This window comes from Hylaeus anthracinus, unplaced genomic scaffold, assembly GCF_026225885.1.
Source record: "Hylaeus anthracinus isolate JK02 unplaced genomic scaffold, UHH_iyHylAnth1.0_haploid 4, whole genome shotgun sequence".
NCBI lineage: Eukaryota > Metazoa > Arthropoda > Insecta > Hymenoptera > Colletidae > Hylaeus > Hylaeus anthracinus.
Window position 1 is genome coordinate 2,000,455 of NW_026535289.1, and position 18,273 is coordinate 2,018,727.

The 18,273-nt window shown below is 44.0% G+C and overlaps 1 protein-coding gene across 1 annotated transcript in view; it reads right to left on the reverse strand.

Moving 5' to 3' along the window:
* The window catches only part of LOC128894818 (titin-like), a gene marked incomplete at its 5' end in the record, with an annotated part of 62,998 nt that overhangs the window by 33,352 nt on the left and 11,373 nt on the right, over positions 1-18,273 (reverse strand). Inside the window, 7 exons of the mRNA XM_054156831.1 lie at positions 1-1,055; positions 1,605-10,526; positions 13,420-13,473; positions 13,940-14,006; positions 16,422-17,309; positions 17,408-17,477; positions 17,837-18,065. The exon at positions 1-1,055 is cut by the window's left edge and continues 765 nt beyond it. Coding sequence (XP_054012806.1) covers positions 1-1,055; positions 1,605-10,526; positions 13,420-13,473; positions 13,940-14,006; positions 16,422-17,309; positions 17,408-17,477; positions 17,837-18,065 — 11,285 coding nt within the window. The remainder of the gene's footprint in view (positions 1,056-1,604; positions 10,527-13,419; positions 13,474-13,939; positions 14,007-16,421; positions 17,310-17,407; positions 17,478-17,836; positions 18,066-18,273) is intronic.

Consider the following 18,273-nt stretch of genomic DNA (forward strand, 5'->3'; position numbering starts at 1 on the left):
TGCCTTTCCTTGCTCCTCAACTGTTACTACCTCTGTTACCTGTTGTTTTTGGCCCTTACGTTTGACAATTTTCTTCCTTGTGGTCTTCCTTGGGCTGCCTAATTTCGTTACTTCCTCTGTTACTGTCACTTGTTCACGAACCTCTTCTACTTCAGATGGTTTGGCATACTCTGGTTTGGGGAGTGGTTTTATGAACTCTTCGACTATTTCTTCTACAAGTCCCTCCGTAACACTTGTCACTGGAGCTTTGCCTTGCTCTTCAACCGTTACTACCTCTGTAACCTGCTGTTCTTTGCCTTTCCGTGTAATAACCTTCTTCTTTGTCGTCTTTTTCGGTTTGCCTTCTTTTGTTGTTTCTTCCGTTACGGTGACTTGTTCTTCTACTTGTTCTATTTTAGGTGTGACATATTGTAATGGCGCGATTGGTTTCGTACGTTCTTCTGGTATTTCTTCCTCTGTATATTCTCCTCTCTTAAGTTTGATGTGTTCTACATCTTCAATTATTTCTGTGGGTTTCGTTACGACTGTCGTTATTGGTACTTTTCCTTCTTCTTCGATCGTTGTTTCTTCTGTCACTTGTTGTGTTTTTCCACGTCGCCGGATTATCTTTTTCTTCGTTACCTTTTTTGAATCATCCTGAACTTCAGTTATTTTTATTTCAACTTTTTCTTCTTCCTTTGGTGTTACGTCCTCAGCCTCGTCGATTCTCGACGGAACTATTTCTTCAACATCCATCGTTGTCGTCACTTCTTCTATAGGCATAAATTGTTTCTTTGGTATCGATGGCACTTGTGGTTTGATATCTTCCAGTTCTTCTTCAATGACGACGACATTGTCTTCCTCTGCTTCCGTTTTAGGCTTCTTCTTTCTTATTATCGTTTTCTTTGTCTTAACCGCTGCTGCTTCATCGTCTGTACTCCCGCGCCTGAATTTTGTTGTGTATTCCTCAATTACCTCTGTATCGGATTCAATCGTCTGTTGCTGTGGCGTATCGTGTTTTGTTGTGTGTTGTGTAATTGTGATGTGATGTTGTTGCGCTGGTACTTCTGTAGTTTCTGAAATGTATACAGAACAAGTGTGATATGATTAACGTGTCGTGACATTTGTTCGTTTGTTGGTTGCTTTACTTGGTTTGACTTCTCAGTTAATCGCGATATATCGTTGATCGGTAAAAGGGTATTGTATATTTTGCTGCGTAGACCTTTTTATTGTTTGTCTTTTTCTTTCAAGCGTACAAAATCGTACGAACACAGTTTTGTTTATTTTGGTAATGAATGGTATGTCCTGTTGTGTATTCTGTGTGTAGTTGCTTTGTGATGTACATCTCGATCGTGTCTGATTCTGTGTGACATCCATACCTACCTTGACCTCATTTCCTTTCCACCTACCCTACCATTTCACGAGCCTACATCCACTTAACCTGCTTGGATCTATTTACACATTTTGTGCGCAGATCTTTTTTCCACTTCGATCGAGCCTCTCCTACTATCTCATGAAAACATTAATGGCTACAGTCAACACGTCATCGGGTCCTTTCCTAATCGTCACTGTTCTCGTCCGTCCCGTCGGTGCCAATTGCATACCTTTATAGCAATAATACTCACCCACAACTTCTTCCAGGTGTTCGGCTTCGATAGAAACGTTCGCTAACTTCGCGAAAGGTATCACAGACTCGGGCAGTTCTGACTCTAGCTCATCAGCAGACAGGTGTTCGGTTACGATAACACCTTGCTGAATCTCATCGACACCTTTGGCCGTCTTACTTTCTGGTTTCGTCACCTTGAACTCGGACGCTACGTCCTCGGGTTGAACTTCGGTCTTCAAAGCGACTTCGCGTTTGATCACGTCCGGTTGAGCGGACGCTTCTTTCGCTACGCCTTTGATCACCTCCTTGGCTTCCTGTTCCGTGGCCGTAACCTGCATCACCTCCAGACTCTCCGACACACGGAATGAGACATCAGCCGTCGCCGTTTTCGTCGTCTTCTCCACCACGAACGTGCTTTCGCTCTCCTGGGGAACTGGCTGCGATTGCTCGATGCTCTCGAATGGAATTTGCTCGGGAACTATTTGCTTCGTTTCAGGTTTCGACGACTCTTCCAGTTCGCCAGTGGCTGACGACGGAATCACCTGAGATTTCTGGGCAACCTGAATGCCCAGGAGACTGGGTTTAGCAGTCTGCGAAGTGGGTTCGTCAGGCGTGGGAAGTCCCGTTTCTGCCTCACCGAACGCAACTTCCGAGATTGACAACGAGAGCAGCTCTTCCAATTGCGGTTTCCCTTTCTGTTCTTCGGGAGCTTTCGGTCTTGGCAGCTCCTCCGTGCTAGTCATCGTCAGTACTTCCGATGTTTCTGCAACTTCTATGCTGGACATCTGAGGCAGCGCTTTGCGCACTTTGGGCGCCTCAGGACTCGGCAGTTCTTTTTCTGCTTCTGTTGAGATCACTTCGGAGACAGTTATGAAGCTCAATTCTTCGACATCGGGTTTTCCCTTTTGACCTTCTGGTTGTTCAAGTTTCTGAAGCTCCTCGACATTGGAGACTGTCAACACTTCGCTCTTCTCGGCCACTTCTCTGCCAGTCATTTGTGGCTGAGCAATTTTCTCGCTCGGCTTGTCAGGTATTGGCAGCGTATCTTCCAGTTCGTTGGACACTACCTGAGACACTGTTATCGATGTCAGCTCGTCTAGTCGTGGTTTTCCTGTTTGTTCTTCAGGCAAGATAGGTTTCTCCAGTTCCTCCACGTTCGTCACAGTGAGAACTTGGCTGGTTTCAGCGACTTCTCTTCCAGATAACGCTGGTTTAGCTGTCACCGAGCTAGGTGCTATTGGACTCTCCAGAGTCTCCTCTGTTTCGTGAGACACCGTTTGAGAGATCGTCAGCGAGGTCAGTTCCTCTACGTTTGGCTGTCCCTTTTGTTCTTCGGGTCCTCGCGTTGTTGTCAACTCCTCTGCGCTGATCATGGTCAACACCTGCGTTGTTTCTGCCACATCGCGACCGAGCATACTGGGTTGAGCCATTTTCTCTGTCGGAACTTCAGGACTAGGTAACACGTCCTCCATTTCCGTGGATACGGTTTGTGATACAGATAGAGAAACGAATTCTTCGAGGCCAGGGACTCCTTTCTGTTCTCCAGGCTTCTTAGCTTCAGCCAGTGTGTCCACGTTCGACATTGTCAACACCTCCATCGTTTCAGCCACATCCCTGCCTATAAGATTTGGTTGCGCTTCTCTTTCGACTGGCACTTCAGGCGTAGGCAGTACCTCTTCAGCCTCGTGAGAAACAACCTGAGAAACAGTCAGTGGTGCCAATTCTTCCACTTGCGGTTTGCCCTTCTGTTCTTCGGGAGCTGTTGATGCCGCAAGTTCCTCAGCGCTGGCCACCGTCAGGACCTGCATCGTTTCAGCGACGTCCCTTCCAAGCAAGCTCGGCTGAGCTGTCTTCTTTTTCGGAACTTCAGGAACGGGCATCGCCTCTTCTGCCTCGCCAGACACCACGTGTGAAACTGTAAGAGGAGTTAATTCGTCTACTTTCGGTTTACCCTTCTGTTCCTCGGGTCGTTTCAGCGTGAGATCTTCTGTCTCGGCTATTGTCGTCACCTGAGACGTCTCAGCAGCTTCTCTGCCGAGAATATTGAAGTCAGCCTTCTGGTCCTTGGGGGTAGTCTTCAAAGTGAGAACGTCCTCTGCTTCGTTGGAAATTACTTCACTCACTGCCACAGACGTCAATTCTTCTACTTCCACTGTACCTTGTTGTTCTTTCAATTTCGTCATCTTCTCCAGATCTTCGGTGGTCACAGACGTAATCACCTGTAAAACTTCAGGAGCCTCCCTACCAGTTAGACTGGGTTGTGCTTGTTGCTCTTTGGGAGCAATCGCCGCTGGCAGGGTCTCTTCGGTTTCATTAGAAACAACTTCAGTGACCGTGACGGTGCTTAGTCCTTCGAATTGTGGCTTGCCTTTCTGCTCTTCAGGTTTGAACTTTCCTTCGAATGTGTCTTCGCGTTCGCTCACAGTCGTCTCCATCTTCACTGCAGTTTCTATGACTGTCTGGGTTATGGTCGCTTGGGAAGACACTTGTTTCTCTTCGTGGATCTCCTGTATGCTCTGCATGCTCTCTACCATGGAGCCCACGACAGTCTCGAGTAGACTGATGTCCTGGGTTGCTGTGACTCCCTCGCGCTTAAGAGCAACGTCGAAGACGCTTTCCTTGTCTTCCGTGATCGTCTCGGAAACTTGAAGAGATTTCACTTTCTCGATGTCGACGTCCGCTGTTTGAGTTTGTGGCTTGAACGCGCCCTCGAAGGTGCGTTCGCTCTCTTCGACTATATTCTCGTTGACGATGATGCTCTCAAACATGTCCTGGCCAGGGACGGCTACTTGAGGAGTGACATCAATATCTTTAACCTTATCAGGTACGTTCACTTGAGATTCGACCGTAGTCGTTTCAACGATATTGCGTTCAGTGATGATAGTGCTGGTGGCTGTCTGCGAGACGTCCAGCTTCTTCTCCTTCAGTTGGGACTCCACTTCCGCGGATGTCACCTCCGTGATGGAAATTCCGTGTCCTTCTTCGAACGTTGGAACAGCTACAGAAGAGACTGTCTTGGGATATTTGTCAAAGGTGCCCTCGCTTTCCGCGCTAGGTGTCTCTTCAACAATGATCGGTTCCAAGGCGTCCTGCTTAGGATGAGCTTTCGCTTCGTGCTTTTCTAGCGGTTGCACAGATCCGGTGCTTTGGTCGATGAACACCTGAGCTGTCTGTGCGACGTCCATGCCTACCTTCGTCAGGGTCACCTCTGCCTTGTTCTCTTCGTATTTCGGTATGGTCATCGTGTCTTCCTTGTCTTGCGTGACGACGTGGGCAACCGTGATACTCTTTCCTTCGACGAAGGTGACCGTGGCGCTGCGTTCGTCGAGCTTCAGTTTACCCTCGAACACCATACTATGCTCTTGAGCAACTGTTTCGCTGATGTCTACACTCTCTAGTGTCGTCTGCGTAGGTTGAGCTTCGAACGCAGTCGGTCGTGGCGCTTGAGGAACTTCTCCGAGTCCTTCTCTCAGATTAACCTCCATCTGCTCGGCGACCTCTTTGCCTTCCATGGCTGGTTTCGCCACTTCTTCGCGAGGCTTCTTCATCTCTGACAGTTCCGTCTCGACGTCTTGCGTGGTAGTCGCCTCGGTAATAGCGATGAACCTATTTTCATCCACCGTCACGCGAGCACTGGTCTTCTGCATTGTTATCTCTTCGATTTTATCCATTTCCTTCTCCGCCAGGACTTGTTCCGTCATCTCGATTGTCTCGTAAGGCTTCTGGCCCATCTGCGCAGTCGCTGTTGTGGGCTTGATAACGTCCACTTCTCCGGTGGTCAACTGAGGAATGATCTCGGATCTTTCAGCGACTTCGTGGCCAGCAACGATGGCTGGCACGGCTAATCGAGACTTCTCTTCTTGGATGGGCTTCAGCACATCTTCTCGATCAGCCACGCTAACTTCTGTGACGGTGGTCACGCGTTTACCTTCCTCGATAGAAACTTCTACCTTCTGCACGGCTGGTTTGAATTTACCTTCGAACGTATTCTCCTGATCCTGGACTATATCTTGTGTAACCAGTACGCTTTGGTACACTTCTTGGGTCGACAACGCCGTCTTGGTGTCCGCTTTTGTTACAGTCACCTCTGTGACAGAGTCCTCGACAGAGACTGTCGTCGTTTCAGCGATTCCATGAGTTGTATCCAAACCAACGGAAGCTGCGTGCTTCGAGGGCTTCTCTTCAGACACGTACAGAGACTCCTTGTCAGCGGGAGTTACTTGAGACACGGTCACGATGTTTCTGCCCTCTTCGAGGTCAACGATCGCTTTCTTGTCCTCTGGCATTAAACATGGCACGAATTTGTCCTCGCTCTCTTGAACAACGGGTTGCGACTCGATCAAAGAAGCATACGGAACATGTTCTGGCATTGCTGTTGCTTCGGAAAGTTTCTCTTCGACGAAATCACCGGTGCTGAAGTCGGTAACCTGCATCGTGGTTTCAGCCACTACGTGGCCAGACACCAAGCTCTTTCCAGCGGTTCTCATTTCTGGTAATTCTGTAGATTTGTATTCCTCTTCCTTGTCTTCTAAGACTACCGCAGATACTTGTATGCTTTGTTCTTCAACTACAGACAAGTCTGCCAGAGCTTGTGTTGGCGCTTTGTCCTTACTCAGAAGTCCTTCCGCCTCTGTTGGTTGAGTTTCCGACCTGATCACTGCTTCCAACGGTATATTAGATGATACGGCGGACGCGGAGACTGGTTTCGACTCCTCTAATTTTCCAGCGCTGGAATCCACAGTGATCTCGGTCTTCTCGGCAATTACGTGGCCAGCGAATTCGACATTGGCTTGTTTCTCGGATGGTTTCTCAGGTATGCGAAGAATGTCTTCTTTGTCAGCTGGAATTTCAGTGGTTGTGGTTGCGCTGATGATCTCGCTGATGGACACTTCAGCCTTGTTGGATATCACAGGCTTGTCTGTGAACTCTTTCTCGGTCTCCGATACGATGGTTTCGGTTTGAACGATGCTCTCGAATGGCAGTCGTTCTTCTTTGGCAGCAAACGTCGCAGGTGTCGGTACAGTTAAATCTCCAGATAGAGCAGCTGGAGTAACCTCCATCATCTGAGCAACCTTGTGCGCATCGAAGCTGAGAGTAGCCTGTTCGCCCTCGATTTCCAGCTTCTTGAAGTACTCTTTCTCCTTGTCCGAAGCTATGGTCTCGGTCACCGTGACTCCTATACCTTCCTCGAAAGAAACGTCGACCATCTTCTTATCAGGTTGCACGAAATCTTCCATTGGCTTTTCGAGGTCACCAGGAGCAGTTTCGGATGTCACGACACTATGGAAAGTGACGTGATCGGTTGTAGCTATCGCGGTGGTAGTCTCTTCGTGTTTAAACTCGCCGAGATTATCGGTTGTGGTCATTTCGCTCGTTTGGGCCACGATATGTGTCGGAATGTCGAAGCTGGCGGATTTGATCTCGGGCTTTTCCGCTTCTGGCAGCAAGCTTTCTTTGTCTTCGGCTGTCACGGTTGAAACGATCAGACCCTCGCCAGTTACGAACTCAAGATTCGCTTTCTTATCCGTGGGTTTGATCTCGGTGAACGGAACCTCGGTTTCTCTGGTCTGGACTTCTTCAGCAACGGCAGTTTCGATCGGTAATATCGTGGTCTTAGGTTTCATTTCAGTGACGGTTTCATCTGGCATTTCACTGAGACCGGTGTTGCTGAGAACTTCAAATTTGGACGCCACTCCTTGCGTCTCGATGTCGACCGTGGCTTCGGCGCCTTTTGGCTTCTCTCCTCGAGTGAATACACCTTCCTTGTCCTCAGGATAGGTCATACCAACAACTATACCTTCTCCCTCCTGGAAAACAACTTCAACATTTTTGGTATCAGGCTTCACGTCTTCGTGCCAAGGAGATTCCTTCTCTGATACCGATATCATCGTCTGCTCGACGATCTCCAATCCGCTTTGCTGCTGGCTGGCGTGTTCCTCTTTCGCTTTCTCCTCCTCCAGGATGTTGATGTTGCTCGCAAGGATCGTCTCCTGCATCTCAGCTACTTCGTGGCCACCCGTGATACCCATCGTGACTGTTCGCTCCTTTGGTAGATCCTCAACTTGCAATTTCTCTTCGTTCAGCACGCTCATGACTTCCGTCACCGTGAGCTTCTCGGTCTTCGAGCAGATCTCCATCTCTGCGCTCTGCGTGACTGGCAGAACATCTTCTTCTCTAATCTTCTCCGTCTCAGCGATGTTCGTTTCGGTTACTATCAGTTCCTCCAAAGCCTCGCGTTGAGGGATTGCCTTCCCAGACTTTGGTTGATCGACGCTCATATCTGTGGTGCTTTGCTCGGCCAAGGTCTCCGATTTTAAAGCAACCGTGTGGCCAGATATCAACGGCTGAGCTGTGTAGTCTTGTGGTCGGGCATCGGGGCTATAAACGTTCTCACGATCGTGTGGAATTATCTCCAATACCGTCGCGCCTGGTCTAGGTTCCGTGAGCTCCACAATGGCCGTTTTTCCGTCTGGTCTTGCGTCGATCTTGTATAGATCCTCCTTCTCCGCGACCTCCTGCATGGCTACCGTGACGCTTTCCAATGGAACATGGGATGGTTGAGCCACACCTGACGCTGGCTTCTCTTCAGGCACGTATTCTCCCGTTGGGGAATGGGTCCTTACCTCTTCGATCATCGTGGCGTCCTGCGTGGTGTATTCCGTGCTGGCGTAGGCTCCCTTGACTTCAGAGATCTGAGTGTACTCGGATTCTTGTTCGCTGGCTACCACCATGGTAGTATGGACACTTTCGATTTCGTTCATAGCGATCTCAGCAACCTTGGAGTCAGGAACTTTGTCTTCTTGGACAGGTGCCAAGTCCTCATCAGCCACAGTTTCGGCCACGACGGTTTCCTGCAAGCCTATTGGTTCTATTTTCGCCACTCCAGACGATGGAACGTCCTTTGCTATTTCCCCTAAGTTATCTTCAGGCTGGGTCATCTCCACCTCCAGTGATACCACCGGATGAGTGGGTACAGTTTTTCCACGATGGGATTCCGGCATTTCGAAGATCTTCAGGTCAGCCTCTTTCTCTATCGAGGTGGTTTGGAACACCTCTACTCCCCTAATGGCGTCGTAACTCGTTTCCACTATGCGTTCTTCTGGCTTGGTCGCGTCCTCCATTCTCTCCTCGCGGTCGTGAGTCAGGGTTTCCTGGATCACCTTCGCCTCTGTTAATTGCACTGTCACGGTTCCGCTTTCCTGGACGTACTTCAGTTCATCCATAAAGTCTGACGGATAATCCGCTGTCTGGATTTCGGAGACCAGTACGTATTCTTCGGGTCTGATCGACGTCTCGGCCAGCACTTTGGTGGGTTTCTGCTCTGGCTGATAAATTCCTTCTGATTCTTGAACGAGCGTGCTCGCTATAGAACCGATCTCCAGAGAAGATATCGAAGTCTCGGCTGTTTTCGTCGCTGGCTTATCACCTGGCTGATAATCCCTCTCCTTCTCAGAGGGTACAGTTTCCACGGTTACAGCTGATGGGATTTCGATGATGTTCAAATCAGCCACGGCCTGCTTCGTTTCCTCAATCGTCAAGCTACTTTCTGTGTCCTGAGTTTGCACGGTGGACACGGAGACCCCTTCCAGCAACGTGACGTTTGTGGTAGCTTCGAAGGTGTCAGTTTTTCGTTCGGAGACATATATTCCCTCGCTCTCTTGAATCACATTCTGTTGTACAACTGCTGTCTCGTTTCCATATGAAATTCCAATCTGTGCCTTTTGACTGGGTGGCAGTCTTCCTGGTACATACTCGCCCTCTTTTTCGGGAGCGTGCATTTCCTCGGTGACACGTTGTCGTTGAGATATTATAGTTTGCGTGGCAATCTCCGTGGGAACTATCAATTCCGGGTAGTATTTTCCTGGTTTGTCCTCGGCGCGAACTTCCTCCACAACCAGAGGTTCGACCGCGGTGACGTTAACTCTGGGTTTCGTTGGGACCGTTTTCATCGGTTCCAGCTTGTCCTCTGCTAAACCTTCCTGAACTTCGTAGACCGACAGCCCCACTTGCGGCAATATGGTGTCCTCAGCCTTGGCAGTCAGTGGCGTCACGAAGTCCTCGGTTGGCACTTCCTTCTGACTGACCATCGTCTCGTAAACGGTTGTCGCCTCTTGAACAGTTACGCTGACGTCTGCTGTCTTGCTGATTTCCTGTTTGGTTATGGTCAAGCTGGACAGATCCGCGTCGTTGGTCAGTGTTTCGCTGACGACGACACCTTCCGACGGAATTATCGCTGGCGTTGCCTCGTAAGATGTGGGCTTGAATGTGTCGGAGAATTCACCCGTGGAAGCTTGCACGGTTGTCTCGGTGGTCGAGTAGGGTTCCATTGGTGAGATGGAAAGTGATGCTTTGCGTTCGATGGGCTTAATTTGGCTGATGTCGTCGATTTCTTTCTCTTGAACAGCCACCAAGTGCTCCGTCAACGGGATAATGGTATCCATAGTGAGCTTTGCTTTCTCTAATTCAGGTTTTCCAGGTGCCTGCTCGGTAGTACGATCTAAAGGCACCACTTGGTGACGTTGACTAGAAACATTCAAAACCATGGAAGCCGTAGATCTGTCTTCCTTAATATCGAACTCCTCGATTTCCTCTAATTCAACCTCATCGCGGGCAATTTGCGACCGTTTAGGCTTCAATCCTTTCTTTACCTTTTCTATAATCTCCTCCTCCTCCTCTACCTCTACCTCCTTCTCTAAATCGTCGCGTTTCTTTTGCTTTTGAGTCAGTCTGCCCTTCCTGTCTGTCTCAACGATTACAGTTTCGATCTCTTCCTCGATTTCCTCCACGTCCTTTCGCTTCTTCTTCTCCTGTTCCGTTTCTTCGATCTCTACAATCTGAACCCCCTCGTCCCTATCTTCCATTTTCTCCTCGATCTGTTCCGTTGGTTTTGTATCTTTGCGTTTGCGCAGTGTTGTGTGTGCCTGCCGTGTGTCCTCGTATTCTGTGGAAAGTATGTGAGAATTCTTTTGTGTCAATCGGATAACGAGTGTTCGCATGTAACTGACTCGCTCGCTCGCTCGCTCGCTCTCTCTCACTTGCTATTAAGAAAACCATTCTTTTTCAGACTTCATGCGACGAGCCACTGAGCGGATGCTTTTGCTAAGACAAGAATCGTGCTTCAACGAAACAAGAGTGAACAACCTACGGACAGTGCACGGCGGACGAGCTTGTGTAATGTTAAAAATAAAAAGGAAACAAAAAGGTTGGAGTGAAAAAAAAACAGCGGATATGGTGTGTGTGGACAGCGTGTTTCATTTCTACGCGTCTTCCAAAGGTATCGTATAGTTTTATCTGATTGTAGTGAGTTGTCGAGTATGTTCTTTCTATTTCTCAATTTCAATTTTAAACAAATACAGATTTAGAATGAGATGGTGTCAAAATGATTTGAATAAAAAGAAATTAAGGTAGTAGATGTTTACTAGAATTTATTTTGAATAAGAAATACGCTTTTGAACAGGTTTTATGCAAATAAAATTTCATTCAAAGGAAAATGTATTCGAATAAATCAATATTTGAACGAAAATTAATTTGAATAAAATTCTGTTTGAATAAGAATTTATACGAATAGCACACAACTCTGATGTTTAATAATATTAAATAAAAACCTGATATTTTAAAATGAATAAAATATAAATTTTATTGTTGACAATGACGAATAGAGATAGAGAATGTCGATTCATGAAAGAAAATATTACCTTTCTCAGATAAATAATTGAACAGGACTAGGCCAGATAAACGATCAATTATTTGAGGAATACATTGGTATATTTGATTTTTACAAAGTTCGATTTTTATGTAAAAGAGAATGCTTGTAGACCACTAATAAGCTACAAAGTAATTCAGATTTTAAAATAAAATATATTGAAATATTACAAAGTACTTACTCAACAGCCTAATGTTGTTTTCTGTTCATAGCGGATATTAACCCTTTAAAGACGAGAAAATTAATTTTTCATGAATATATCTAAAACTATATACAGTCAAAACTAAACATTAACAATAAAGAATCTGTACTATTTCACTTTAACCTATATTTTCTTATTATAATTTTTAATGTATCGACTAATCATTAACTTACGATAAAAGTGTAAGGACGTTACCTCAATATTATTTTTTTTTTAAATTTCGTCCTGCTTGGGTTAACATCGCTAGACTATTTACCATAATACTTCGTTCTCGATGATGGCATAAATTGTTCGACAGTGTATCTCTGTGACCGTATTCAGGAATGTAAACCGTACTCGTATCATTGTTAAATTACGATGTCTCTGGAATGTTCATTTGGCGGTATGTAATGTGCAGTGGTATTGAGTAAAAGGCGCTAGGGCGTACGTTGTTTTATTAACAAGTGATGCGTGTGTGAGATTCGTGTAGTAGTAGAAAGAAATAGAAATAGCCGGCCAGAAGTCAAACCAACATGAACACAAAAAAAAAGAGGGAAAAGTGCTTGTCTGTTACACATCGTGCTTGCTATCAATGGAACAAAATGAAACAAAAAAACATATAAATCTCGCATCTAATTACCTCGTATGTAGGACAACATTGTTATGCAGAGATTCATGTGAGTGTGTAACTTGAATGTGTAACAGTAACAAGAAGTATGTAAAAACAGCAAAGTTGCATTCAACAGTACTGACTAACAGAAAATTGTAGACGCCGTGTGTTTAGAAACTATGAAACATCCTGTTCGTGAGATTATCGTTGAAATCATCCGTGTATAATTGTTTGATGTAACGCGATAATATTCTCTAATATCTATTTCATAGTTTCCTGCAAAGTAGATAACACGAACAAATTATGCAACTGATGAGATGATATAAAAGTAGAAAACACGTTGTATTATTCACTATCAAATACATGAACATGACTGACGGCAAAGCTTCATTACTACTTACATCCAAACTGCATTAGCAGCGCGAAGCTCGCAACGCGAAGTGTTGAGTTTTGGTGCTGGATCGGAAAGTGATTAACAGGGCCGATTAAACTATGGATAGGAGATGTTATAGTGAAGGGATACGGCGCGTGGAAAGCATAGCGGCTTAAGCAGACAAATTTTACTGCTATTATTCGATCAAGTAAAGCTTCATGCATCTGAAAGAATAATAAAATAAAATCATTACGTAGAGACCGTATCGTATGATCGATACGCACATACATTACATGTATTTGTTTCATTCCTATGCTATTTACTTGTACTATTAGTCAGTCTAAGCGAGCTGAACGCGAGATGATTTTTCGTTAAGAAATTAGAATGATCTAGAAGCTCGAAATTTGATTCGGTACGATGAATGAAAAATTTGGTATCCGTTCAGAATTACCACATTCGGTTTGTAAACATTCTATAGGCAAAGCGATCTAATAAAAGGATAGAAGAACGTAGGAGACTAAAATATTAAAAGAAATGTTACTGGAATGTAGTATATCAATCTAATACGATTAATTCGTGAACCTATATCGAATCGTCATGCCTAAGAATTTCGAAATAATATCCTTACATTCCTTGATCCTTTTTTATAAATCACCACGATTAAAGTCTTCTTACTTAATTTGAAGTGTCTATAAGAAGTACATCGAAAGTTTGTATAAATAAAAGGTAGAAAAAAGTACTTGGTACATATATTGGAATGTTGAGCCTTGAAATGTAAGGCGACTAAATAAAACAGGAATGAAATGTAAAGATGCCAGGATATCTCGATGTGGCGTCGACTGCCCGGACACTGAAGCGTTTCTCGAATATATGATAAGAAAGATTATTAATGCTGCTCTCCATTCGTTAATCGAATGGCCAATTATACGATTGTGTATCTCATGCACTGAAACTCGTTGCTTCAAACCTTTAATGTCTCGAATATCCTGTGTGCGGACAGCTTTTCTTTCGTCCCTCCTCTCTGCAATCAGAAAATCTTTTGCTTTCGTGGGAGAACTGGGAACGGGGAATTAGACGAAGACAAAAAACACACAGGGTTATTATGGCACGTTGCGAGAAGAAAGTTTTTATTCGACAAAATCAAATGTACAATGGTACAACGTACAATAGTAGCGAAGAAAACGAGAGTTTCCTCGCGTACGGTTATATGTATGTACAAGAAAAAAATGCATGCTTAGTCGAGCTTACATCTAGCTGTGAAGCCGCGAAATATTTACAAAAAAAAAGAGAAAAAAATATGAAAAGAAAACGGAAAATGTACAAACTGTATTTATAGGCAGCCACGCAAGCACACACCAAAGTATACGATCTTTAAAGTCTAGGAGAAAAGTGCAACGGTTTCGTAACGTTGCAAGTCCGAAGATCTTTAATGATTTCGTGTCTTTTTGTTATTATTTCAAACCTCACATCACGCAGTCTCGACTTACCCATGAAATGGACCTCCGTTTTGCGGACGATATCCACTCGTTCCGTAACGCGTTCTTCCGTTTCAACCTGGAGAAAATAATTCTTAGAATGTGCACGCGTTGCTAGTCGAGTAGCCAGGAATTCGATAAATTTTGAGTTATGTCTATCAGCTACATTAAGTTAAGTTTTCAAAATGAAAAAATTAGAATGTCGGAACGGTACTAAAAAGCAATATATCGTTATTTATGAACTAACGAGCAAGTGTTTTTGATATTGACTGGTCAACCTGCATCCAAACAAGTAACAGATCGTCGTTGACATAAACTCGTTTTTAATATAAAAAGTGAAGATTACATTTGGCAACCTTTTGCACTCCTAAAGCTACCTGTACTGCCCAGGTATGTACTTGAAGACGTTCTACTCCTACGGTCAGTGTGACTGTCCACAATTTATCATTAAGTTTTAATAAGCGATGGGTGTTTAAATTCAATTAGTTATAAGATCAATATACTTAAGCAATAGCGTTCAAAAATACATTCGTTTTCCATTATTTGTTTCAAACAACTTCATATAAATAACACTGTCCAACACGATTTTTTTCCGCGATATCCACTAGGTGATTCTTATACGGTTCCTCGTCCTAAATACGAATCTGAAAGTGAAATTGCTCCATCACCCTTAGTTTTCGAGAAATACGAGATTTTGTAAAAACGGTCGATTTTTAGAGAAAACGTAGTATTACTTGAAAACTACAAACGCTAGAAAGTTCTATTTAGTCTTAAAAGATAGAGGAGTGTTTTCTAAATATGAAGACATATTCCTTTAGAATTATCTGCTCTTTTGAATGCCTGTAAATGAACACCGAAGTTCAAAAAGTTGGCGACGCGAGTACTTTTTACGAAATACTTTTGTATTTTTATGAAAAGTTATTCGTCTAGGTCGAATTTACTATGCATTATAGGATTCTGCAAACATTTCTGAAGAGAAAACCACCCGCGGCAAATGTTGGAACGGTTTCTAATCCATACGGTTTAACAAAACGTCAACTCGGAACGCATGAACGGTGTTTTGCCGCTGCACAGTCATTGCTCGCTATGTTTCGGTCAGTCAGGGCCGTCGCTACGGGATTCGCCTAACCGGTGCCACGCGCTATCGGTTTTTGTATTACATTAACATGTTCCAGATAAGTAATTCTTCATTTTTAATATTTCATTTATACTGCAACTCAACAAAACGGAGACAATTGTCCACTGTTTAAATTTTAATCATTAATTTCCCGTTTTTGTATCTTCAATTATTCGACTTTTGCTAATTTGGTATTGAGCAAACTTTATTTAAATCTAAATTGTATTATTTAACAATTAATTCAATCTATAATTGTATATTTTGTTGTTAATTTTTAATGGAAACTGCTACCTATAAAAAAACCCTCTCTTTAGAGCAGAGTTTACCCCTCAAACATTAACTTAAATAACAAAAGATTAAAGTATCGAAAAGTAGAAACATTAAGCTTTAAAATGGTTTTCTATTCGTCAATGTGGAGCGAATTTTAACGAAGTTACGAGAATTTGATGGTTATTATTCAAGCACGTGGCGACGATTGTGCAGAACGCATGACGATGGCCCTGATTCACCGATATAAAGCGAGCGAAGCCTGCGCGCCGGCAAACAGAATTCGTACGTTCTTAATTAATATTTTCTGGATCTGTACGAACTAGAAAACGTTCCAACATTTACCGCGGGTGGTTTTCTCTTCAGAAATGTTTGCAGAATCCTATAATGCATAGTAAATTCGACCTAGACGAATAACTTTTCATAAAAATACAAAAGTATTTCGTAAAAAGTACTCGCGTCGCCAACTTTTTGAACTTCGGTGTTCATTTACAGGCATTCAAAAGAGCAGATAATTCTAAAGGAATATGTCTTCATATTTAGAAAACACTCCTCTATCTTTCAAGACTAAATAGAACTTTCTAGCGTTCGTAGTTTTCAAGTAGTATTACGTTTTCTCTCAAAATCAACCGTATTTACAATATCGCGAATTTCTCGAAAACTAAGGGTGATGGAGCAATTTTACTTTCAGATTCATATTTAGGACGAGGAACCCTATAAGAATCACCGAGTGGATATCGCGGAATTTAAAAAAAGTTTAAATTTGTTGGACAGTGTAATCAGATGAAGGACAATAATTCCATTAAACTATTATTATTTCTATATGATTATGTTTGGATAATAAAACTATAAAATTCTAAAAAAAAAAATCGTATAATTTAACAAACTGCAAAGAGTTGTTCGCGACCATTCCAGAACTTAGAAATCTAAGAAACATGGACTAGAAGTTGACTACCTGCATATAGCCAAATTGCTGGGAGCGCAAAGGGTTAATAAAGTAATTCAATAGAAAAACCTACAAAACTTATGCATACACCTGATGCATCCAAAGAAGACATCACGTAAGATAAAACATGGTGAGGTACTACTAAAGTCGAATATATTCCTTACTTCCGTGGCCTCTGTAACTTCCCAAGCACGGGGTCGGAAGTCTTCGGGAGCGAAGTGGGTGAGCACCTCCTCCACGGTGACGTGCTGAAGCTCGATCATTTTCATGAAGGCGCGGAAACCAACGGTGGCGGCCACGATGCTTTCGTCGGTGGTGGTTTCCTCCGTGAGAACTTGGGTGATGAGAGGACCATGACCCTCCCTCTCCACCAGCTGCACCAAAGCGTTCTGAGCCTCGGGTGTTCGCAGCGCTGGGAAGTTGTCTGTTCTGTAGAGGCTCTCGTTGATCTCGTTTACGGAGACACCTTGCCGCACCAGAAAACCAATGGTAGCTAGTTCCCGAAGAGGAGCTTCGCCAGGCCCGAATTCTTTCGCGTGGAGCATCTCCATGATCTCTTCGACCTCTCGCGCGATGTTTTCCCTCTGTCTCTCCACGATTTCCTCGATGGTTACCTCCTCGCGCACCTTCCTGTCCGCCTTCTTCTTTTTCTTGGGCTTCTCCTCGGTGATCGCCTCCCTAGGTCTCTCTTCCAGCATCTCCTCTTCGGTCACCACCGTTTTCTTCGCCTTCCTCTGCTTCGTTTCCATTCGCCTGATCTCCTGGACACTGGATTCCGTGTGCACCTCCGACACGGAGACCGTCTGCAAGATCTCCGAGGTTACCTGAGCACGGTCGATCACTGACTCCACCACGAAGTCTGGCGCTAGGTCCTCGGTGGTTACTTCCGAGACGACGACTACCCCTTCGCGCTCTTGCACCACACGTTTCGCACGTTCCTCGGTTCTTGAAGGCAATTCTCGAGTCTTCTGATCGTCGATCTTCTTCAGAGATGCGGTTGCCTCGGTCATCACTGGTTCCTGGATCGGTACCACCTTCTTTGCTCGAGACACCTGCGTTATTCACGAGTATTTGTGTTTATATTGAGTGGGGATCTAATAGTATTCTCATAGAGATTTAGAAACAAAGATGAACGGTGTTTGCTACTGACCTCTGTAGGTTTTTCTTCGATGATTTCTGTCGACTCGAGTATTTGAGTCTCCTCGACATCGACGATTTTCCTGTAAAAATAGGTTTGAGAATAATGGAGAAGAAACGTAAGGGGATATTTTTTTATTTGGGGGAAAAATAGATTTTCTGAATGGAGTACTTCTTTAACCCATTCACTGCCAGGCAAATTAAAAATATTTTGCCTTGAGCGCCAAGATTTAATACAGATGTATAATATAGGTTACTATTTTGATAATAAAAAGTGATATTAAATTTGTTGTTTTAAAAAGAAAATTTACGATCTTCTTTTGCAATAATTCGTGATTCAAAAGGCTATAAACTTATCTCTTGAGTAATTGCAAGAAATTTGAACTATGAGAGATCTCGTAGTTGGCAGTGAATGAGTCAAGTAGATGATGAATTTACTAACTTTTCCTCTGGCTGTTCTTTGGGGGTCAACTTCTCCTTGCGCACTTCCTTCTTGTCGATCTTGACGCGCTCGGTTTTCACCTTCTCTTTCGTTTCCTTAGCCTTCTTCAACTCTGGTTTCTTCTTCTTGTGTGGCTTCTCTTCCTCTGGCTTTTTCTTTGGCTTGACTTCTATTATCTCTTCGTCGACGATCTGCTCTTCATCTAGGAACGTTCTATCGCCCGTTATGTCTGTGGATACATTTATTAACGATACACATTATTTCGTTGTTTAACTCCTTCTTTCGAGCAATATTACGTTGTGTTATGAAAACGATAACATGATATGCAATGCTCTGTTGATTAATTAGAATGAAAATAAAAGAAACAATGGTTAGAATTTATTTTAGAGGAATTTATTTTTCAGGAACAAAACTATGTCTCCACCATAAATAATTAA